Below are 22,807 nucleotides of genomic sequence, written 5' to 3' on the forward strand. Positions count from 1 at the left end.
TACTGTAAACATAACTCTTTCGTCACCGGACTATTTTTATTTCACCATAAACATTCAGATCAAATATTAAACAACAGCTGATTTTAATTAAGTTTTAATTAGAACACTGTAAAACTCAATTACCCAGAAACCCACAGGGCACCTTCACAGAGTTTATAGCCCAGCTGAAGAACTGTTTGTTGTACAAAGGTCTTTAATTCATCGAGCGATGTGGAGAACAAAAAAGATTTTTAATGTGTAGAAAACCTGAAGATAAATAAATACATGGGGGAAGAAAGAAAGAAAGAAAGAAAGAAAGAAAGAAAGAAAGAAAGAAAGAAAGAAAGGACTGCTGTGATGTTGGAGTTTGTCCAGCAGGGGGCAGGAGTCACCAGGTCAGCTCTGATGTTACATGTTTACAGCCTCATCATCATCATCATCATCATCATCATCATCATCATGTGTCACGTGTGTGATTACACAGATCTACGTTTAACAATCAACAGCTCATTCTTGCAGCACGCGTCGTTACCATGGCAACATAAAGTCCTCATCCTCTGTGGTCAGCTGTTCTTCCTGTCTCTCTGAGTCTCTGAGAGTCTCTGTGAGTCTCTGTGAGTCTCTGAGAGTCTCTGTGTCTCTGTGAGGACAGACTCCGGTCTGCAGGTCCGTCTGTTGAGCTGGTCTGAGGCTCAGTGAGGCGCACGAGGTCTCCGTCTGCAGTCACTCTGAGCGCGCGAGGATCTGTGTCCATCCGGAAACACGCGCACTGCTGCTGCTGGGTCAGGATGGCACCGACGGATTCATGAGGAGCAGCTGAGGCGGACATGAGTCTGGACATCCATGGAGAGGTTTTATAATGACAGCCAAGAAGACCAGAACCAGGACCACCCGGACCACCAGGACCGGCACCAGGTGGTCACAGCGGGAGCGGACAGCCCCGGGCGGAGTGGAGGCGCGAGTCTGCGCGCGCTGACCGGCTGCGTCCTGTGCGTCCTGATCGTGTCCACCCTGCTCGGGAACACTCTGGTGTGCGCCGCCGTCATCAAGTTCCGCCACCTGCGCTCCAAAGTCACCAACTCGTTCGTCATCTCTCTGGCGGTGTCCGACCTGTTCGTGGCCGTGCTGGTGATGCCGTGGCGGGCGGTGTCCGAGGTGGCCGGCATCTGGCTCTTCGGGCGCTTCTGTGACACCTGGGTCGCCTTCGACATCATGTGCTCCACCGCCTCCATCCTCAACCTGTGCATCATCAGCATGGACCGGTACTGGGCCATCTCCAGCCCCTTCAAGTACGAGCGCAAGATGACGCGCCGGTTCGCCTTCCTGATGATCGGTGTCGCGTGGACCCTCTCCATCCTCATCTCCTTCATCCCCGTGCAGCTCAACTGGCACCGCGCGGACGCGGACAACTCCACCGCGGACAACCCGGACGACTGCAACGCGAGCCTGAACCGGACTTACGCCATCTCCTCGTCCCTCATAAGCTTCTACATCCCCGTGGTGATCATGGTGGGCACGTACACGCGCATTTTCCGCATCGCTCAAACCCAGATCAGACGGATTTCTTCTTTGGAGAGGGCGGCAGGACCGCGTGCGCAAAACCAACGGCACCGCGCGTCGACGCACGACGAGAGCTCCCTGAAGACTTCTTTCAAGAGAGAGACGAAGGTGTTAAAGACTCTGTCCATCATCATGGGGGTGTTCGTGTTCTGCTGGCTGCCCTTCTTCGTCCTGAACTGCGTGGTCCCGTTCTGTGACCTGGACAAACTCGGAGACCCGCCGTGCGTCAGCGACACCACCTTCAGCATCTTCGTGTGGTTCGGCTGGGCCAACTCGTCCCTGAACCCGGTCATTTACGCCTTCAACGCAGACTTCAGGAAGGCCTTCTCCACCATCCTGGGCTGTCATAAATACTGCTCCAGCTCCACGGTGGAGGCGGTGGACTTCAGCAACGAGCTGGTGTCTTATCACCATGACACCACCATGCAGAAGGAGGTCTGCGCCATGCCGGGCCCCGGGGCGCAGAGACTCCTGCCGCCTCCGCATGCTCCGCACACGGGAGGTAACCTGGAGCAGGACTTTGACAAAGTTTCTGTCATTTCAGGTGAATCCCGCAACCACAACCTGCTGCTGCCCGCACTCCTGCAGTATGAATGTGAGGCGGAGATTTCCCTGGACATGATGCCCTTCAACTCCTCCGGACCCACCGACTCTTATCTCATCCCGGGTCAGATCCAGGACCTGTGAGCTCCTCTGAAACAGACTCACCTGTTCACTTCAATGCAGCATGGAGCGGTGACCTCTGACCTCTGCTGATGGAGCCAAAACTTAAAGGAGACACAAAGACTGAAGAAGAAACGAAACATTGAAGGAAACATTTCAAGATGTTTTTTCTGTCATGTTCAGATTCATGAGATTCAGACTCACATAAGAACTTTTGAACACTTTCATGTCATGATGAACGTTTTTTATCTCAGCTCAAAGAAGTGTACAAAGGAGTGTAATCCCACTGTGTAACTATGTCCAGCTGTACTCGAGTATTTGTTCTGATTACATTACAGCCAATCATCATCCAGACCCAGCAGCAGCTGATCTCACTGCCTAGTCCAGCAGCAGTCAGCCCAGCTCGGCGTCTGTCTTTCAGCCTTTTATTTCACCAAGCTCTCACCAACCACTAAAAGTCAGTCCCACATTTACTCTTGTCCGGCGGCTTCTTGCTCGCTCACTCTCTCCTTTTCTCTTCTTAGCTTCTACTTCTCCTTCGTTGGTGTGTTTTAACGGCACAGAAGAATCTTAAAAAATATAGTTCTGATCCTCTTCTGTATCTGAGCTCATCTCCTCTCTGACTGTTGATGTTCTTAAAGCGCCTCATGCTGCAAACACTGACTCTGTCCTGCTGTGATGTAAGAAGTGATAAAACTGACTTCTCAATCTTTAAAGCAAATGTTTAGCGACTTTCTCACCTTTACAAGAAATCAATACTGTCACGTCAGAGCGGTCTGAAAGGTCTCAGGGTCAACTCGTTCATCTGTTTGAAGAGTCTTCTGTGCCATTAAAACACACCAATGACCACAGTGAAGAAGAAGAAGAAGAAACAGAGGTTTACAGCAGCTTCTATGGACATGATGGCAGAGGAGCAGAGAGTGAAGAGGACGCTGACGGAGGAAGCTAAGAAGAGAAAAGGAGAGAGTGAGCGAGCAAGAAGCCGCCGGACAAGAGTAAATGTGGGACTGACTTTTAGTGGTTGGTGAGAGCTTGGTGAAATAAAAGGCTGAAAGACAGACGCCGAGCTGGGCTGTTGTCGACTCGCTAGTTTTGAATCAGAGGTTATGTAATCAGCCATTTGCTCAAAGACATCAAACTTGCTCTTCATGCTCACAAATGAATTGTGTGTAATGACTCAGACTCGACTGGCTGAGTGATGCAGTGACATTTTGAACCAGCGTTTGATGTTAGCGCTCAGGTCCACTCTTTGATATGTTGAAGGAGGCCGACAGGACGAGCAGGGGTAATTAATATCAATTACATCATTAGTTTCAGTGTTTAATTGCCCCTTCAGGTAATTGCAGGCTGTTTGTTGGATAGCTCGTCATTCTCCTCTCGATGGAACATGGAGCTGAACAACAGATCAGACATTCGAGTGTTTGTGTCCTTTCAGACTGGAGGATGCTGTAAAGGTCCATCAGAGATGTTCCCATCCAGCCGTATGTTCAACTGAAGGTTGTTGAGTTATTTTAGACGGCCTTTCTATGAAGGGTCTTTTCTGCTGGTTATTGGCCAGTAGCACTAAACTGGAGTGCTGGTTGTAGCTTCAGCTGTTGCTAGGAAACCTCTGGGAACAGGTGGCCATGTTGAAGGTCCACACCTCAACTAAATTAGGAGACATTGGTTCTTTATCCATTTTTTAATGAGTTTGCAAAAAACATTTTTAAATTATCTGCTTACTCATGAGATGTTTTAGACACTATGAATGTGAGATCTTTAAACACTTTACCGTTTGTTTTTAACAGTGTAGTATTCACACGTTTGCTGCTGTGAAGTGTCACATTGAAGGTACATGTGCAGGGCTGCAATTATGACTCGATCCAGATGGAGGTCAGAGCTCATTAACACTCAGCTTCCTGTCAGAGGATGCAAGTGAAAGTATAGTCACCATCGAGGCTATCCACCGTTTTAGGATTCCCCCCACTCTGGGACCAGTTTCGCACCTCGAGAAAGCTGAATCTGTCTGGACGCGAGGCCGAAACGATGCAGTATTTGTGGATTAGACAAGAAAAAAAATTAAATAAAGTGCCCTTTGTTTAACTTGTCTGATCATCTGGAGCGAAACAGTCACAACCACATTCAGCATGTAATGTAGTGACACCTGTTCAGGGGTTTCGTTTCACCTGGCTGAACAGAAGTTCAGCCTCAGTCTGTTAGTGTGGAGACTTCAGTTTTATGCCACATTTAACAAATGGCAAACGTGGATGATTCATCACAATATAGAAACCAGTGTTGACCGATTCAGCAGCAGTGAGTTTTGAGCACAAACTTTGCGATATGTAGTGTAAGAGCACTTGAGTGCTCGACTTGGTTGGGACCCGTTATTGCCCAATATTCAGGTTGAGTTAAAGGTAGATGTCTACAGTCATTTGTCTTAAAGTCTGCCTAAGTGTAATAATCTAACATGACAAACAGGAGTTCTGCCTTGCAGATTTTTACCTGAGGAGTCCAGTTTGAAGTTATGTCAGGTGACAATGACAACACACAAGAGTTTAAATTGATTAGTTTTATCAACTTTTCAAAAACAGCCCAACATGAGAAGGTTCCTGAAGCTGTCACAAGTTGATCCTACAAAGAGAAAAACAAGGTCAGGCAGGATGAAGAAACTATTTAATCAGACTTGAGTGTGATTCTTACCCCGTTAGACCTTCTGTCCTCCTTTGGATCCGGTCATTGGAGACTTGCGTGGTGCTTCAGGTGCCCTGAAGGGCATGACTGGTGGTGCAGGGTACTCAGGGGAGTATTTAGTGTGGGAGAGGACTTCTCTTGCTCGCTGGTAGCCATTACTGGACTGGATGATGTAGGATGAAGGCAGCAGAGGGGAGGTCTCACTGGGACCCTGCTGCATCCCACCATATGGCATCGCACTGTCGGAGTCCCAGGCGTTGAAGTCTGGGAAAGCTCGGGATGGCATCCAGTTACTTGGGTCAGAGAATGAAGCATCAGCTCCCCCTGCAGGCTGCTCGTCCCAAGGAAGACCTGGGCTTCCGTATGGATATGGGACAGAAGCATCACCCAAGTCGGCAGCAGGAGCATAGGGAACCGGTCCGTCCATTCTGAAGGTTGTAGCCGTGTGTCCAGCAGGGTCTGCAAAACCTGAAGAAAACCAAGAAGGGCTTGGACTTCCAGCAGCAGCATAAGGATACGCAGCCTCAGGAGTGGCATACGGAACAGGTTCATCAACCAAGTCGGCACCAGCATCATATGGAGCAGGGCCGAAGTTGAAGCTTGTAGCCGTGTGTCCAGCAGGGTCTGCAAAGGTAACAAACGATGAAGCTTCATGGGCAGGTCTGTACGCCGGCACATCTGAGCCTGCAGGAGCGCTGGAAGGTTTGTTTGGTTCATAACTTTGTGAAGAGCCTGCAGCCACAATGGGAGCTCCCACACTGGATGGGGACTGGCTTCCAGAGCTGGCAGCTTCATGCTGCAGGGACACCAGAGGACGTCGTGAGTGGTCAGGCTGTGGGTTTGAACCATGAGCAGAGCCACTGGAGTCCGATGAAGAGACTGTGTATGGATATCTGTAGTCTGGACAGATTCAGAGGTGATGTTAACTTTCTGCATCAGTCCAATAAAACTCAGGTGGAATTGAGTTGAGCAAATGGCCTGTTTCCCTTTGGTTTGCTAAGACAACCACATCTTGACTTACATGCTAAGGGAGTAGCTCAGCAGTTAGCTTTATACTGCAGACCATGTTAGAAAGTTCAGAGAAACCAAAACTGAGAACTACAAGTCCCTTATGTGTTCAGATTAGCTCCTCTTGAGAGCAGCATGTTTGTAGGAGGCGGAGAAGGAGACTGAGCAGTTGTTTATACAGTTTCTTTGTCATAAGTCTTTTGAGACTCGAGTTATTAACCCAAGATTTAGAGTCTGTGTGGCTCAGAGTCTGCTGCCTCAAAATAAAGAAACTCACCTCCTTTAGTTGCAGGAAAACAAGCTGCACTGCTGAACAGCAGCAGACAGATCCAAGAAACCCTGTAAGGAGTCAGGAAACAGAGTTACTCCACCTGAAGGTGAAACGAGTTTTGGTCATCAAAAGTAAAAAAACTCACCTTAAAGAAAGTCCAAGCATGGTGTTGGTTTGTTCACCCTGAGCAGCCTGGTCCAGGTTGTAGACAGATGCTGTGTGCTGCAGGAGGCTCCTCTGGTCTTATATTGGTCCTCCACATGCTCGTTACACTAATTACACTCATTAATGACACCTGGAGCCCAATCAGCACCTGCAGGGGGAATCCTCTGCATTCACACAGTCTTGTGTAACATCAGAATGTAAAAAGTAACTTGTAACTAAAGCTGTGAGATAAATGTAGTGGAGTAAATATTGAAATATGATGGAAGTATGAAGTAAAATACACCTTCAGCAAACATACAGCTCAAAGTGTTTTTATGGAGAAACAATAAAACAGACAAAGAAACAATGAATTGATTTTTTTTTTTTACTTCATAAATTATAACAAATCAATAAAAAGTAAAAAAAAAATAAAATAAATGTGAGAGAAAACATTTTAAAACCAACAATCAAGACTTAAGAAGAAGACAAGGCCCCTGAAATAAAAGCCTGACTATAAAATCTGACTCCAGGTGCTAAAAACGTCCACAGGTGATCAGCAGGCAGAGACGGATACAGACTGTTGTGGCTGTTCATGCTGCTCGTAGCAGAAATACAAATACTAACTGATTAATACCCCCGTGTGCCCTGAAGGCAGGGTCGTACAACTCGGGGAATGACGCGACGCTGAGATTCTCTTCCATCTTTATTATTCTACAGCCCACAGACTGTACCATGCAAAGACAAACACCCAGAAACACAGCACACTTCTCTGGACCAGAACATCTGAGACCGACGAGTCCACGGTTCAAACTAATTTGTGTTGTTGTCCTACAGGATGTGTTTTTGTTCCACGCAGCTTCCAAAGCCTTCCTGGTGTCAGGGTTGTAAAATAAACACACTGCAGATCCTCTCTATGAATCGAGTGTCTGTCTCTGTTTGAAGCTTTTGTTCTACTCAGAGTGGCTGTAGCCACATGACAGCGAGAGGGTCAAAGGTTAGAGCAAATCAAACTGGACTTTCATCTCCAGGAGAAGAAAGCAGAGATTGTGCTGGAGCCTGGAGCCTTGTTTTAGTCACTTCAGCTCTGAACAGCATCATGCAACTTCTCTAAACAGACTAAAAAAAAAAACCATGACATACACTGATTTGTCAGGTGTCTCAAAAGTCTCAAGTCTGCTCTTATGTGTTGACCGTGTCTGAACCCAGAATGGTAGTTTGTTCCACAGAAGAGGCGCCTGATAGCTGAAAGCTCTGGCTCCCAATCTACTTTTGGAAACTATAGGAACCACAAGGAACCCAGCGTCCTGAGAGCGCAGTGTTCTAGAGGGGTAATAAGGAATTATGAGCTCTTTTAGATAAGATGGTGCCTGACCATGAAGAGCTTTGTAAGTAAGGAGAAGAATTTTAAATTCTATTCTAGATTTAATAGGTAGCCAATGCAAGGAAGCCAAAATGGGAGAGATGTGATCTCTGATCTTGGTTCCTGTCAGAACACGTGCAGCAGCATTCTGAATTAACTGCAAAGTCCTCAGAGACTTATTGGAGCAGCCTGATAACAAAGAGTTACAATAGTCCAGCCTTGAAGTAACAAATGTGTGGACTAGTTTTTCTGCATCCGCTTGAGACACGATGCGTCTGATTTTAGTGATGTTACGTAAGTGGAAGAATGCAGTCCTCGAAATTTGTTTTGCGGACGTTACAGGACTGTCAACTTGTAGCTCTTCCAGTGCTTTTAAAGAGCTCAGTGGGGAACAAGAGTTTTAACTCTTAGGTTGCTGAGAGTCAGAGGGGTGTGTCCTTTTGTTTCAAAAGGAAAAAGTGCACTTCAGAAATCCTTCAGTTACAAATGACAAAGTAGACCAAAGAAGTCACATTTTAAGTTTAATGATTGTGTTCATCTGCATGTTTGAGGTTTCAGGAGGGCTGAGGCTGATCCATAAAACCTGCAGAGAGAAAGAAGAGGTCAGAGAAGACTCAGGTTTAAATAGTGCAGACTTCAATGTGATTCTTACCGTTAGACCTTCTGTCCTCCTTTGGATCCGGTCATTGGAGACTTGCGTGGTGGTTCAGGTGCCCTGAAGGGCATGACTGGTGGTGCAGGGTACTCAGGGGAGTATTTAGTGTGGGAGAGGACTTCTCTTGCTCGCTGGTAGCCATTACTGGACTGGATGATGTAGGATGAAGGCAGCAGAGGGGAGGTCTCACTGGGACCCTGCTGCATCCCACCATATGGCATCGCACTGTCGGAGTCCCAGGCGTTGAAGTCTGGGAAAGCTCGGGACGGCATCCAGTTACTTGGGTCAGAGAATGAAGCATCAGCTCCCCCTGCAGGCTGCTCGTCCCAATGAAGACCTGGGCTTCCGTAAGGATATGGGACAGAAGCGTCACCCAAGTCGGCAGCAGGAGCAGCATATGCGACAGGACCAGCGTATGGAACCGGTCCGTCCATGCTAAAGGTTGTAGCCCCGTGTCCAGCAGGGTCTGCAGAGCCTGAAGCAAAGTGAGATGCTCCATGGGCAGGTCTGTCTTGAAGACCGCTGGTAGCTGTATAAGGACTCATTTGACCTGAAACCAGAGACAGAAGAGCAACAGTTTGTCTGAGAAGTTAGAGTCATGCTTCTGAACCAAACTAACCACTCTGCTTCAAGCATTAAACTGAGCAGGTGAGGACTGGCAGTGAGACTCCTTGGGAAACCAAGGTCTTCAAGGTGAATGTTCAGCTTTAGTTCAGGTAAAATGTCACCTCACTTCCAGGCTGTCAGACTTACCACTTTTCATCGCAGGGTAACAAACAACGTCGCCAAAGAGCAGGAAACAAATCCCAGAAACCCTGTAAGACAAAACATTGAGCTTCCCCATAAAAGTACAGAATGTTCAACACTTCAGCATGAACCTGTGTGACTCACCTCAGAAGAAGTCCAAGCTCCATGTTGAAACCTCAAAAGACGACAAATCAACACAACAGTCAAGCTGCAGCAGGTCAGAGTCAACAGGACGGTTGTGCTGTGCCTGGTCTGAGCCTGGTCCAGGCTTATATTGCTGCTCTGCTCCAATTAAACCAATTAACAACACCTGCTGTCCAATCACTGCCCAGCCTCAGCTGAAGGTGAACGCTTCAGCTGAGCTTTCAACAGTGACTCACTGATCGACTTTTATATCAGGAACCAACGATCGATTAAATTATCGAGATCGTTTTCATCATTTTTGTCTTTAAAATACAAACAAAACATGTTTAAAGCAAAAGAAAACATGAAATCTAATGAGATCTGTCCAGAAAAGTCCTGAAACTCAAACAGCTTCTGTTTCACGTTTTTAAAATGATATCAGGACTGAGCGGAGCTTTATTCTGAAGGTTCGTACAGAGGCACGACTGAGCCTGACAGTTGAGCTCAGACTCAAATGAACAAATAGAAAACCACAGACTGGCTCATTAAGAAGATTTATGTCGTCGGTTTCATGAAGCTGCAGAGTAAACACTGAAGAAGAGCCTGGACGACCCCTGACCTTTTTAAATGTTCAATATTTACAATCGTTCATTTACTTTGCTGAATCATTCAGTTTCCAGAACGGTCAGCTGTTTGGTAGAACCCTCAAAGACCGATCAGTTCTCTGTTCTGTAGGCTGAACGCTCTGTTCCTCCAAAATAAAACAGCTGTGCTCATAAATGATGGAAACAGTTCATCATTCATTATCAGCTTCCTGTCTTCAGCTTCATTAAACGCTCCACGTGACGTGTTTGTTCGTCACGTTAACTTTGAATTGATCTCGTAGATGAGGAGTAGTAGCTGTTTTTTAACCCAGACCTTACATAGCACCAATTTGTTCAGTTTGTAGAGTTGGGAGATGTTAACTGTCTCATTCTGGGTTCAAACCCTCGGCCATGAGCTGCACAACAACACACAGCATTAGTGCCCATTAACGTCACATTACAGATGACAGAAGAACAGTCAGAGTACATTTACATTCACTTTTTCTTTTTCCACTTCGACTCGAGGCTCCACTGTGAGAATAAAGAAAAATCAGGTTTGAGCTGAGTCATACGGAGAAACAGAAGTGAATAAAACTGCCAGTAAACCTGCTGTGAAAGGTTTGAGTTCACCTGACCAGATCCATGAATCTCCCCAACAGAAAGAAGTAAAACTTCAGCTCCACCTTGTTGACTACGACTCTTCCATCAACATATTTTAAAGTTCTTTATTTCATATTCATTTCTGGCCACAAATACAAAACAACACGGGTCAGCATTTCACCTCCATGACGGCACTGCAAGTTAAAACACGAGAAATAAACCTTGAAATGTCCAAAAATGTATCGACGACTGCTGCTGGTTTGTGTTTGTTTGCAGGTTACATAAAGACAAAATAAACCGAGTTTTCTGTGATCTGATCTGAATAAATGTTGGAGATCTGTAGAGTTTGGTTTGATCAGGTTTATAAGATGATCTCCGTGGCTGAAGTGAAGTGCAGTTCCTCAACCGTCCACTTGAGGCTGGTTCCAGAGGTGATATCATTCGACAAAGAAATATGTTGATTTATTTATTATCAGTCTTATCCAAAAAAAAAAAAAACCTGTTTGTGCATTTGTACTGATCCAAACGAGGCTTCAGCTGTTGATGAGCATATCAGGTTTCTCATTTTGTTCATCATTGAACGATCCAATCAGAGACCTTTCAGACTTGTTTTCACCTCATAAATGTTAATAAACCGACATGCTCGTACAAAAAAATACATTGTCAAAATAAAACGAATACCCGTTGGGATGTTGCCAGGCAACAAGGTGTTGTTTGAGACTGTTTGTCAGGACAGCAGCTCTTCAGACAGGATACATTTTAAACATGTTCAGCATCACTGTGTTTATGCTGTGGAACAATTGAAACGTCTTCAAGTTGCACGCTGCTGAACGAGTCGACAGTTTCTTTAAAAGGCGTTCAGAGGTCAGCCGGCGTCTCAAAGTGCTGAACCTGAACCACAAAAGGACAAACAGTCACATCACGTCATGACAGAACCCATGGTTAATAAAGTGCGTAAAACAAACCAACAAAAACAGGCGTCTGATAAAAACTGTTTTATACATTGTATAAATAAAGTTTTTCTATGCATGCATGGGCTCGTCTGACGGGACAAGACGAACGCTTCTTCTTCTTTCACTTCCTTCGTCGTCCTCTTCCTCCTCATCCGTCTGCGGACTCGTCAGGCTTCACGATCTGGTACGTGATCAGGTACTCTGGGTAAGCCTGGGAACAGCAGAGAGGGTTCACTGACCAACAGAGCTGGTGAGACTAAAGTCCACATTCATGACACATTTAAATAAAACTGTTTAGGCAGTCTGTCTGGACGTCTCACAGACTACGTCCAGGTTTTAGACAGTGTGTCTGGACGTCTCAGAGACTACGTCCAGGTTTTAGACAGTCTGTCTGGACGTCTCAGAGACTACGTCCAGGTTTTAGACAGTCTTTGGAGGACGTCACAGTTATGGTTTTGCAGTAGAAGACAGAGGACTGGAGGACAGACTTGTGGTTGAGGTTTCCGTGGAGAGGCTGCAGCTCTGCCGTGTTGATCCCAGCCCCCTCTTCATCTTTTCAGTCCCGCTCTTCAGATATCAGCCTTAAAGCCGACCACTGCCATCATTTGTCATTTCACACACTAATAGCACCGCTGATTGCCTGAGTGGACATCTATTCATGGCGGACTGTGAAGTGCCACTTGTGGGCATCGGTTTGGCAGAAGACATTACATGTCCAATCGCCTGAGCGCTCTTAAGACGACTCTCTGATCACAGGCAGAGAAGGTCGAGCCTGATTCAGAGCTGCAGACTTTCATCACATTTCACATTAAATCTTTATTCTTAATTCTTTCATCAATCCAAAGAAAATGATGCTCCTTCAAACAGAAATACCTTTTTATTAACTATGGATCTATTATTTATTACTTCCTGCCAATGTTTCAGATTAAAAGCACACCAGTTAACAGAGTTGTCACTCTGCTTTTCTGTGCAGGAACACAAACACTCATCAACTCAACAATGCGTCATTTAAGTTACCATGACAGCAGGTCAACATGTTAAATAGACTGTTCGACACTTCAACATGCAGACCGGACGAACCGGGGATCGAACCACCGATCTTCTGATTAGTGGTTACCCGCTCTACCTGCCACAGCCCTTTCCTCGCCCACGACATGATGACAAAATATTCATTGTATTGACATGCATGAATGTTGCTGACCTGCTCTCCTCTGTAGATGACGTACTCGGCCAGAGCGAGTCCGTTAACGCTTGGCCTGCCGGTGACAGAGTGGTGACCCGGCGGAGAGTGAGCCATCTTCATGGCGCTGAACTGCAGGAAGGACTTCCCCAGAGTGACCCTGCAGAACAACAGGTGCCTGGAAGGACAAAAAAAGCGAAACACAAAGGTTTGACCTGGCTTAAAGCCACAGTGTGTTTCTCTTGTGGGTCATTGGATTCAAACCTGTGGCAGATGTAGCAGGAGCGGTCTTTGTGCAGCGAGCAGCCGGTCCCTCCTCCGATCCCGTAAACGTACTGGTTACTCTTTGACGAGTTCTCGGCGAAGTAGATCCCGGCGCCGAACATCCCGCCGATATAGGCGTGGCGCTCATCGAAGCCTTTATGGATGATGGCGTTGACAAACGGCGAGCCTGAGAGCGAACAGTGACATTTTAAAACCACAGCCACAATTACTGCGGCCAACACAGCCGACGTTCTCCAGGCACCACCTCCACCTCCACCTGCGAGAACCCCGGAGAACTTCCGCTGTGTTGACCTCAACCACTGCAGCAAAACTTCTACAAGCTCCTTCTTCTAACACTGTCAGTGCTCTGACCGTGGAACAGCATGCGTTCATTGGAGTGGTTGTGGTTTTCCTCTGACACTTCCTTCCTGCGGTGGGTGTACCGCTCCCACAGCTTCTTGTTGCAGACCTTCTGGATCTGGACAGTCAGACAGAGGCCCAGGACATCAGTGGACATCAGTTCATTCATTACTCAGGGGTTTCCTTCCAATCTGGAGGGTCGGTAGATGTTAACCCTCACAGACAGGTGAAGTGACTTCATAACTGTAACGTGTTACCTTGATCAGCGTGTATCTGTTGAAGACTCCTCCGGCATGGCCGCCGTCTCGGTGCTCTCTGATCGTACTCTGCATCTGAAAACAACGATCCAATCTGAAGCTCGTGAGAGGAACGATGACTTTTAGAAAATCATCACAGACATCATGGAACTGATTCTGTGCAGCTGCATGAAGTGATGAAGAGTGTGAACACTTTATTGTTATTGTTGTTATCATCAGCTGTAAGCGTAGTCAACATGGACGCGTACCTCGTCCTGCACTGACTGGAACTCTTTGTCATCGGCTGCAAGGTCGATTAAGATCGTCCCACTGTTGGCTGTATTCAACGTCAGGTACGGGTTCAGACGTCACACACACACACACACACACACACACACACACACACACACACACACACACACAATGCAGATCATGATTATACAACATTTTGCTCCACAAATCTTCTCTTGGATTTGCTGCAATAAAGACATGATTGCATTAAGTGTGTGTGTGTGTGCGTGCGTGCGCGCGCGTGTGTGTGTGTGTGTGTGTATGTGTGTGTCCTCACTCTGTGTTCCGCTGATGAGCCTCTCCACTCCTTTGATGATCTTGTGTCGGTGTCCGTAGGCGTTTATGCCGATCTCCTTCAGCTCGCAGTGACCCATCTCCACCAGCACATCCAGAGTGATCTGCACACACACACACACACACACACGCACACACACACACACACACACTGTTGTGACCAGTGTGCACGATGTGATGCACCCTCAGCGGTCCGTCAATGTCACGTGACTCTGTGAGGATCTCACCTGTTCTCGGTCAAAGATGTCCAGAAGATGTTCCAGCCCAAGGTTCTTCAAGAACTGACAGATACTGAGCTCAGCTGGAGATCAGAAGATCAGACAACATGAAGCTAACAAGTTCAGAGGAAGACTGAATGAAGAAATAATATTCCGACATCTCTGATGATGAATCATTTCTAACTTCCTCACCTTCGTCTTTCTTCTCGGCACCCAGCGAACTTTCGACCAGCGACAGCAGCGCCGACATCTCAGGAAACGCAGACGACGATGACGACGATGACGAGTTTGAAGCACTGGATGATGCAGTGGTGTTACTGTTGGTTGTAGCTGCTGCTGTGGAGTCAAGACCAGAGGAGGAGGAGGAAGATGAGGAGGAAGATGAGGAGGAAGAGGAGAGGAGTGGGGGGACCACGGCGACAGGTGGAGCACCAGAGGTCACGCTGATGACTTGAGGTTTGTAACAACCAGGGAGAGCAGAGGGAGGCATGGCCGCGGTTAGCAAAGCCCGAACATCATCAGCCTGCAGGAGGAGGAGGAGGAGGAGGAGGAGGAGGTGGAGAACAAGGGAGTGAAGACAAATGAAGAGAATCCACCCAGAGACAGTCTTGTAGTCATTACTGAAACCAGAGACAGACCGTGACCAGGTCCAGCGGCGACTGTCCCTCCTGGTTTCGGAGGGCGGGGTCTGCACCGTGAGCCAATAGGAGCGCGCACAGCTGCGTCCGGCCCTTCTGAGACGCCTCGTGCAGCGGCGTGAACGCCCACTTATCGGTGGCGTTCACGCAGGCGTCGTACTTGATGAGCAGAGCGGCCACGTCTACGTGCTGGAAGATCGAAAGAAGACAAGACGATGAACTCGAGAAGAAACATCAGCGTCAAACTGTCTCTGTGCGTCCTCAACTCACCCCGTAGGAGGCAGCGTTGTGCAAAGGAATCAGTCCTCCTTTATCCTGAGAGTTCACCTCCGCTCCGTGCTGCAGCAGGTACTCCACCACCTCCAGGTTATTATAGCCCGCTGTGACACACACACACACACACACACACACACACACACACACACATTAATTAAACACAGACTTTTCCGATTGAACAATCCGATTGGTCAACCAGACAGCTCCATGGCACAACCTCCGGACCAGCAGGCAGCAGCTCGGTACTGTAACGTTATTATAAATCACAGAGCGTTGGAGCTGATGACATCAGCAAACAGGTGTTCCAGGTGTGTTTCTGTACCTGCCAGGTGTAGTGGTGTGGAGTGTCGGCCCTGTGTGTCTCTACAGTTGACGTTGTCGCGTGTGCAGAGTTTCTTCACTCGGGTCAGGCAGCCTTTCTTGGCGGCATCCAGCAGGGCGGCGTCTCCCCGCAGCAGGTCCTGGATGTCCGTGTCGGTGTCCTTCACTAAGTCCAGAGGGGTGTTACCATCCCGGTTCTTCCGTGTCGGGTCGGCACCATGCTGGAGATAACATGAAACATTGACAGAACAAACATGTCCAGGTTTACTCTGACCTCAGGTCCATGGTTTGTGAGCTGTACCTGCAGCAGGAGTTTACAGATGTCGTATTTGCCCTTGGCGGCAGCTTCGTGCAGTGGTGTGAACTTCCAGAGGTCGGCCACGTTGACCACAGCGCCGTGAAGGACCAACAACTCGGCAACCTCGTAGTGACCGTATGAACAGGCGTTATGGAGAGGAACCAGACCTCTGAGAGAGACAGAGACTGTGTTAGACTTCTTCTTCTTATTCAGGCTGCAGGTCTCATGCAGGCTGCAGGTCTCATGCAGGCTGCAGGTCTCATGCAGGCTGCAGGTCTCATGCAGGCTGCAGGTGTTATTCACCACATTTCCTCACCCTTTGTCTTTGGCGTGTACATCGGCTCCGTGCTGCAGCAGGAACTGGACGACGGCCAGCCGGTTGTAGCCAGCGGCGAAGTGCAGCGGCGTCGACTGTCGACCCTCGGCGTCCCTGCAGTTCATGTTCTGCATCGTACAGAGCTTCTACAGAGACAGAAAGAGACAGAGAGACAAACTGAACCAGCAGCAGCCACGTTAACAAACAACAGTAATGTGGTCCCCGTAGGTCAGGCCTCTGTACACGACTACAAAACTACCTTGACGGTTTCCAGGTCTCCGGTTTTGGAGGCTTCCAGCAGCTGTCGATCGACTTCAGAGTTCCCGACCAGAGCTGAGACACACAGATAAAACCATGAAATACTCAGATACAGATCTCTGTAACTCATCTTAAACAGAGTGTGTCTGAAATCAGATCAGCAGCTCACCTTGCAGTATCTCCTGCACGCTCTCGTTACCCAGCTGTGACGGGGAGAACCCCTGCAGGGACGTGAGCAGCGGGTCGCAGCCGGCGCTCAGCAGCAGTCTGCAGGTCTGCAGGTGACCGCAGCGAGCCGCTCGATGCAACGCTGTCTGACCGAGGCGATCTACCGCGTTCACCTGGACGCAGGTGGAGGGGGTGAGTCTCTTCACAGGTGTTCAAGTTAGAAACGTGTGCTGGTTACTGACCTTAGCTTCGTGTTGGACCAACACCTCGATGACGTCGTTGTGGGCTTTCTCTGACGCCAGGTGGAGAGGGGTCATCAGGCTGAGGGAGCACAGGGACATCACAACAGGTACAGACACATGGTGACATCACAACAGGTACAGAAACATGGTGACATCACATGGTGACATCACAACAGGTACAGAAACATGGTGACATCACAACAGGTACAGAAACATGGTGACATCACAACATTTCCTCTGCTCACTCTTTAGTCTTGTCGTTGACGCCGGCTCCTTTCCTCAGTAGAACTTCACACACTTGTTTCCTCTTCAGGTACGGAGAGGCAGACGCACAATGCTGAGGCATCCAAACACGACACAGATCTTTGTTATCACTGATCATCTACACAGCTTGTTTCAGTTTGTCCATGCAGGAAATAAAGAGTCTCACCAGTGCACTCTCCTGACTGAGCGGGTGTTTGAAGGTGATCGTCTCCAGACTCAGATGCTTCTTGACTCGCAGCACGTCGGCCTCCCTGGCCGCCTGCAACAGACTGTGACCTCTGAACTCGTCTGTTAAAGATCCACGAGGACAATCAGGACAAAGATCAGAGACAAAGACAAAGAGTCCATGATGATGATGATGATGATGATGATGATGATGAGCAGCACGTGAACGACAGGAGGAAGGAGAAGTGAAGGGATGGATGGAGGTTAGAGACAGACGGACGTACAGGCCAGTCGTTCCTTCAGCTGCGATGTCGGAGCGAGGTCGATGGAGCTTTTATTGTGACAGTTGAGGAAGGTGGGGTCGGCTCCATAGCTCAGGAGGAGGGAACACACCTGTACACAAACACAGGTACGATCAGGTTTGTTTTGATCTGTGCTGTGATTGGACAGAGAAACACGATGATATTTAAGTACACAGTGCTGATAAAACTACAACATGCAACTGTAAAAACATCATTCCTAGAATATTCCTCAAAGAATACCAGAGATCCGTGAAACTTTCAAGAAACTAAAGTTCAGTTGTTTTTCACCCTGAGTGAATCTTCCTGTAATGAATCTTTCCTTTAACCATGAACTGGAAGAACGGCTCAGACACGCCGTCAGACTTCATCACACCGCCGTCGTTATAATTAATCAGAAGAGCGCTGTCTCGTACCTCGACTCGGTTCTTGGAAGCGGCTTCGTGAAGAGGAGTGAACTGCCACAGGTCCATGGCGTTAACGCAGGCTCCATGCTGAACACAGAGGAACTTTATTCAAGTCAGGAAACATTCAATCTGTCCTAATAACGAGCTGCACCATGCAAACCCTCGTTAAGAATGAAATAATATCACATATAGAGAAAACCAGCTCTACAAACACACATGAAGAATGAATCACAGAAAACTCGCCTTCACCAGCAGCTCAGTGACCTCATAGTGACCGTACGAACAGGCGTTATGAAGAGGAACCAGATCCCTGAGAGACAGAGTCCACCACAAACTTTAGTGGGTCCTCACAAACATAGTAACACAACACGTACAAGCATGCGACGCCTCACCCCTTGTCTTTGGCGTGAACATCGGCGCCGTGCTGCAGCAACAGCTGGACCGCTTTGACCCGGTTATATCCGGCTGCCAGGTGTAACGGTGTCGACTGAAATGACAAGACAACAAGACAACGGGATGCTCAGAGGGTAACCATGGCAACCCAAACCAACCCGCTCATCCCAAAGGCGAAACCACGTGTGACAGACGGGAGATGGAACCGAGCCCAAGACCTTCAAACTGAAGCTGATCCAACAAAAGATACCACAGAGAAACTTTACAGAGAAACTTTACAGAGAAACTTTACAGAGAAACTTTACAGAGAAACTTTACAGAGAAACTTTACAGAGAAACTTTACAGAGAAACTTTACAGAGAAACTTTACAGAGAAACTTTACAGAGAAACTTTACAAACAAACTTTACAGAGAAACTTTACAGAGAAACTTTACAGAGAAACTTTACCTTCCGTCCGTCGCTGGCGTGACAGTTGACGTTGAGCGGTGTCAGCAGAGCCATCAGCTTCTCCTCATTACCGCTCCTGATGGGACATCCACACCATGATGGACCAACCACTGAATAATTCAGTTTGTCTGTTTGTGCATTAGCATCACTTTACCTGGAACTTTCCAGAAGCTCATCTTTTCTGTATTCACCTGCAAAACATGAAACATTTTGGACAAACTGGACCAGGACCAGTGTGCTGTGTGCTCTGTGAGGCTACACTGGGGCTGAATGCTGACCACACACCTGCCTCACACAGGTCAGAGTGCTGCTCACCTGTCAGCACTGCTTTAGCAGACGCTTCTGCCAGATCCACAGGCGTCCGGCCATCCGTGTTCCTGATGGTCGGCTCGGCACCGTGCTGCAGCAACACTGAGAATGCATGCAGAACATGAAGTACACAAACATATATGAAACCCACCGAACATCAGAGTGTGATCTCTGCATGTACTGTAGTCCAGTGACAAACTATGACGTGCTCAGGACTTCTTTAACTTCCACTGTAAACAGAAACATGACAGCGCTCTCTGGTGGACAAACAGTGTCATTTCTACAAGATATCAAACCCAGTCTGCTGATGTCTCGTTATTAACCAGCTGTCAATCTTTGATTTTTACATAAACCTGCAGCTGTCATTCAAACTTGCACCTCCAGTTCTTAAAATGAACTTTCAAATAAAAGGAGACGCAGAAGATGATGCAGATTTCACATCGAGACACGACGTCGCTGCTGTGGACAGGAGGAACGGTGAATCTTATTTTAGCCTCCTAAGAGAATCAATATCAGTCCAAGTGTACGCAGTATTTATTTCACTGCTTCACTGCAGACACACACTGAACACTCAAAGCCAGAGGAGCTTTGACAAAAACCTTTGACCAGATTATTCTGAAGTGTTTTTGAGTTAACAAGGTGATTAAGTTAACGAGTTAAAGAGATCAACTTTAATGCAGAAGGTGTACGCTGCAAGAACAGTTTGTTTATTTCTGACACTAAACCAAATTATATCAGGAAAGTTATAAAAACCTGAAAGACAAAACGTGTCACGTAATGGATGCAGTTATCTTGACTTCTTGACCTCTTCACACTCTCGTACTGACATTACAGCAGATGGTGCCAGGACATGATTTGTGTTGAAGGGCATTATGAAAGTCTTTAATTAATTTAGTGTTCGATCTCTGAGGAATGCTGCATACAAATATATAATATATCAAACTTTAGAAGTGTATCCAGTGATCTGAAGTTTGTACCTATACACACGTCAGTCTTTCCCTTGATGGCGGCCTCATGAAGTGGAGTGTAGTTCCAGTTGTCTCTGGCGTTTGCGTCCGCCCCGTGGTGAAGCAGCAGACTCACCACCTTCACAGAAACATCAGGACACCGTACAATAAAGGTATTTGAAGCAAAAACACTATTTCACGGGTGGAGGTTGGAGGTGGGGCGCGGTACCTCGGTGTGGCCAAAGGAGCAGGCGTTGTGGAGGGATATCAACCCTCCGTCGTCTCTGGCGTGGACGTTGGCTCCGTTCTGGAGGAGGAAGTCCACAACGTCTTTACGACCAAAACCTGAAGAGAGACAGAGAGAGCACTGGATCATCTTCACTTCCTGTAGTCTATCATTCATTTCCTGTCTCATTTTGTTTCATCACCATCAATTATTCAAAACATTTACAGGAAAGCAGAGCACGGCTGCAGCCGATGGAGCTTCACAAACCATTATCTGAAGGTGGACAAACACAAAGCAGACGTTCATGTATGTAAAAGTTAATGCAACATGAATACATTTATTTGTTATTTATTATTGTTCAGCTGAGGCTGCTGATGTCATGGAGAAGACTTTTATATAAGCATGTGACACTGATATGTTTCCAAAGTCTGAAGTGAGTTATGACTGAAACTGTAAGACTCTGACAGAAAGAGGAGGACACACATAACCAAAGTTCAAACCAGAGATATTCATAATAATAATAATACTATAATCATAATAATAATAATAATAATAATAATAATAATAATAATAAGACACGCCAGCCTGAGACGTGCATCACCTGCTGCAAAGTGTAGAGGTGTAGACTTCCTCCCCGCCGTGTCCCGACTGTTCACGTTCTCTGTGGACAACGTTTACGAACCCGTTCCAGGTCTCCGCTCCGACAGGCCTCGAACAGCTCCTGCTGGCCCCGCTGGTCCCCAATCCCACACCAGGCTCCAAACACTCTGCCACGACCGGCCCCGGGACCACGCTCGCCCCCGAGACCTGATACACCCGAGCACCTCCGTCCGACAACATGGACGGTGGTGAACCACCTCGTCCCAGTTTAAAACTGCCGGTTCTGGAGAGTTTGGGTGCGAGCAGCAGGAGGCAGAACCCCAAAACCGGCAGCTACTGAGGCCATGCAGGCGATGAGGCCCGGTACCTGCCAACCCAATCACCAATTATAAAGAATGGAGCCTTAAATAAGGTTTGACTTTAAACCATCAAAAAGAGTTTCCATGACACTCCACCTGCTCCACCCTCATGGCTGTGCAGTGAGTGGAGCAAATCCTACATCATGTGAAAACACTTTAAATCAAATATGAAGCTTTACGTTACAAACGTTAATGACACAATGTTAAATTTGAGGAACGTTATACAAAACTCCTGGAACATTATTTGAACGTTGTGATTGCCGAGATGGAAAATACCAGAAAACACGATCGATGATGAAGATGAAAAAGAATTATTAAGAGATATTATAAAATAAATAATAATAACATAAATAATAATAACAATAAATAATAATGACAATAAATAATATAAATATTAACAACAATAACAATAATAGTAATAGTAATTATAATAATATTAATAATATTATTAATATTAAAGATAACAACATTAAATAATAACATTAACGTTAACATTATTAATAATAATAATAATAACATTAACATTATTAATAATAATAATAATAACAAAAGGCCCAGTGTAAACTCACCGTGAGCACCGCAGACACGCCGTGAAACCCTGCGGGGATGTTGCGGGATCAGTCTGTTTATTGAACCGTCTCTGCGTTAGATCTTCCCCGGCTTCAGGCACGCGGAGCCCGGTCCTCCATCACGTCCTCCGCCGCCTCTCGCAGCGGGTTGCCGGGGATGGTGGCGGGTTTGTCCGGTGCAGAGACAGCAGAGACGGTAAAACGCGGATCTGATGCGCGGAGATGAGAAGAACCTGCTGACGGAGGGAGGACGGACACCGTGCGGAACAGCACGAAGGGATGGCTCCATCTGTGTGCACGGCTCCTCCCGAGCGGGCGGAGCTGCAGCTAAAGAACTGATGGAAAACATTCAGGAAATGTAACTTTGATTGTGTTTGTGCAGAATGAAGCTGCTGACTGCTGGACCTGAACCTTCTCCTGAGGGACGGGGTCATCAGGGATGTGACCACAGACCCAAACTAGCCAATGTTATCCCCTTAAAGCCCCCCTGATCCTGGTCCTGATCCTGATCCTGATCCTGATCCTGAACCTGATCCTGGTCCTCAGGCTTCAGGATCAGAACATCTGTCTCTCTGCCAGATGTTTGAAGGTCAGACTGAAACCTCCTGACTGGCTCTGAGCACAAACTTCACTGTTTATTCTGGAAGCCCCGCTCAACCGTGCGACCTGAAGCATAAATCGAGCGCACCCCGGCCGGTGAGCTCTGCAGACGACACTTCTGTAGTGCGGCAGGGGGCGTTCTGTTCTGCGTCTGCGCAGAGACAGAGACAGAGTCTTGAACCTGAACCAGGTTTTCATGAGTCTGTGAAGATCTTCCTCAGAGCTTCTTTCCCAGGTGAGGCTGCAGGTCTGTGAAATACTGACTTCATGTTCATGGAGAGCAAACATGGAGCAGACTGTTGATGAGTAACACACTGACTCTGGCTGTGAGGGGAAACCTCTGTTTGCATGTTGGCTCACTGGGCCACACAAAGAACTTCAATCAGAACTTCAATCAGAACTTCAATCAGAACTTCATCCATTGGATCCGATAACTTTTAGTTTGAGTCTAAAAGAGCTGAATGATTGGAGGCATGGTGCACACGGCTCAGCCAACCTGACTCTGAACATTTGGACTGTGTTGTGTATAAACACACAGAGGCTT

The 22,807-nt window shown here is 47.3% G+C and overlaps 5 protein-coding genes across 7 annotated transcripts in view; 2 read left to right on the forward strand and 3 right to left on the reverse strand.

Annotated features, from left to right (window-relative positions):
- Positions 1 to 58: 58 nt before the first annotated feature.
- On the forward strand, positions 59 to 2,307 carry LOC109140854 (D(5)-like dopamine receptor). The gene has a single exon (XM_019268999.2). The coding sequence runs from the start codon at positions 823 to 825 to the stop codon at positions 2,224 to 2,226; it is 1,404 nt and encodes a 467-aa protein (XP_019124544.1). The 5' UTR covers positions 59 to 822; the 3' UTR covers positions 2,227 to 2,307.
- Positions 2,308 to 4,735: 2,428 nt separating this feature from the next.
- Positions 4,736 to 6,425, reverse strand: LOC109140855 (nascent polypeptide-associated complex subunit alpha, muscle-specific form). The gene is made up of 4 exons (XM_027277054.1): positions 6,297 to 6,425; positions 6,158 to 6,219; positions 4,882 to 5,772; positions 4,736 to 4,812 (listed from the first exon to the last, which is right to left on the reverse strand). Exons 1-3 carry the CDS (start codon positions 6,314 to 6,316, stop codon positions 4,886 to 4,888), a joined length of 969 nt encoding a protein of 322 aa, XP_027132855.1. The 5' UTR covers positions 6,317 to 6,425; the 3' UTR covers positions 4,736 to 4,812; positions 4,882 to 4,885.
- A 1,738-nt stretch (positions 6,426 to 8,163) lies between these two features.
- Positions 8,164 to 9,336, reverse strand: LOC104928294 (hypothetical protein). Its single transcript, XM_019269001.2, has 4 exons — positions 9,202 to 9,336; positions 9,064 to 9,125; positions 8,308 to 8,860; positions 8,164 to 8,238 (listed from the first exon to the last, which is right to left on the reverse strand). Exons 1-3 carry the CDS (start codon positions 9,222 to 9,224, stop codon positions 8,310 to 8,312), a joined length of 636 nt encoding a protein of 211 aa, XP_019124546.1. The 5' UTR covers positions 9,225 to 9,336; the 3' UTR covers positions 8,164 to 8,238; positions 8,308 to 8,309.
- Positions 9,337 to 10,475: 1,139 nt separating this feature from the next.
- LOC104928303 (tankyrase-2) lies at positions 10,476 to 22,613 on the reverse strand. The gene is given in 32 exon segments (XM_027277059.1): positions 10,476 to 11,528; positions 12,519 to 12,675; positions 12,762 to 12,948; positions 13,134 to 13,239; positions 13,379 to 13,453; positions 13,627 to 13,724; positions 13,926 to 14,046; positions 14,170 to 14,245; positions 14,352 to 14,683; positions 14,799 to 14,987; positions 15,069 to 15,178; positions 15,397 to 15,616; positions 15,697 to 15,862; positions 16,010 to 16,155; positions 16,269 to 16,342; positions 16,437 to 16,608; positions 16,678 to 16,756; positions 16,923 to 17,014; positions 17,108 to 17,229; positions 17,391 to 17,499; positions 17,822 to 17,899; positions 18,056 to 18,122; positions 18,205 to 18,299; positions 18,654 to 18,729; positions 18,808 to 18,844; positions 18,969 to 19,064; positions 19,940 to 20,048; positions 20,139 to 20,254; positions 20,737 to 20,808; positions 20,811 to 20,942; positions 22,352 to 22,414; positions 22,583 to 22,613. Coding segments are annotated over 32 exon segments (3,666 nt in total). The 3' UTR covers positions 10,476 to 11,465.
- Positions 21,669 to 22,807, forward strand: part of stxbp4 (syntaxin binding protein 4) — a 29,476-nt gene continuing 28,337 nt past the window's right edge. For all 3 annotated transcript variants that reach the window (XM_027277066.1, XM_027277064.1, XM_027277065.1), the window contains exon 1: positions 21,669 to 22,498. The gene's annotated coding sequence lies outside the window, so the exon portion shown is untranslated. The remainder of the gene's footprint in view (positions 22,499 to 22,807) is intronic.

This window comes from Larimichthys crocea, unplaced genomic scaffold (assembly GCF_000972845.2).
Source record: "Larimichthys crocea isolate SSNF unplaced genomic scaffold, L_crocea_2.0 scaffold83, whole genome shotgun sequence".
NCBI lineage: Eukaryota > Metazoa > Chordata > Actinopteri > Sciaenidae > Larimichthys > Larimichthys crocea.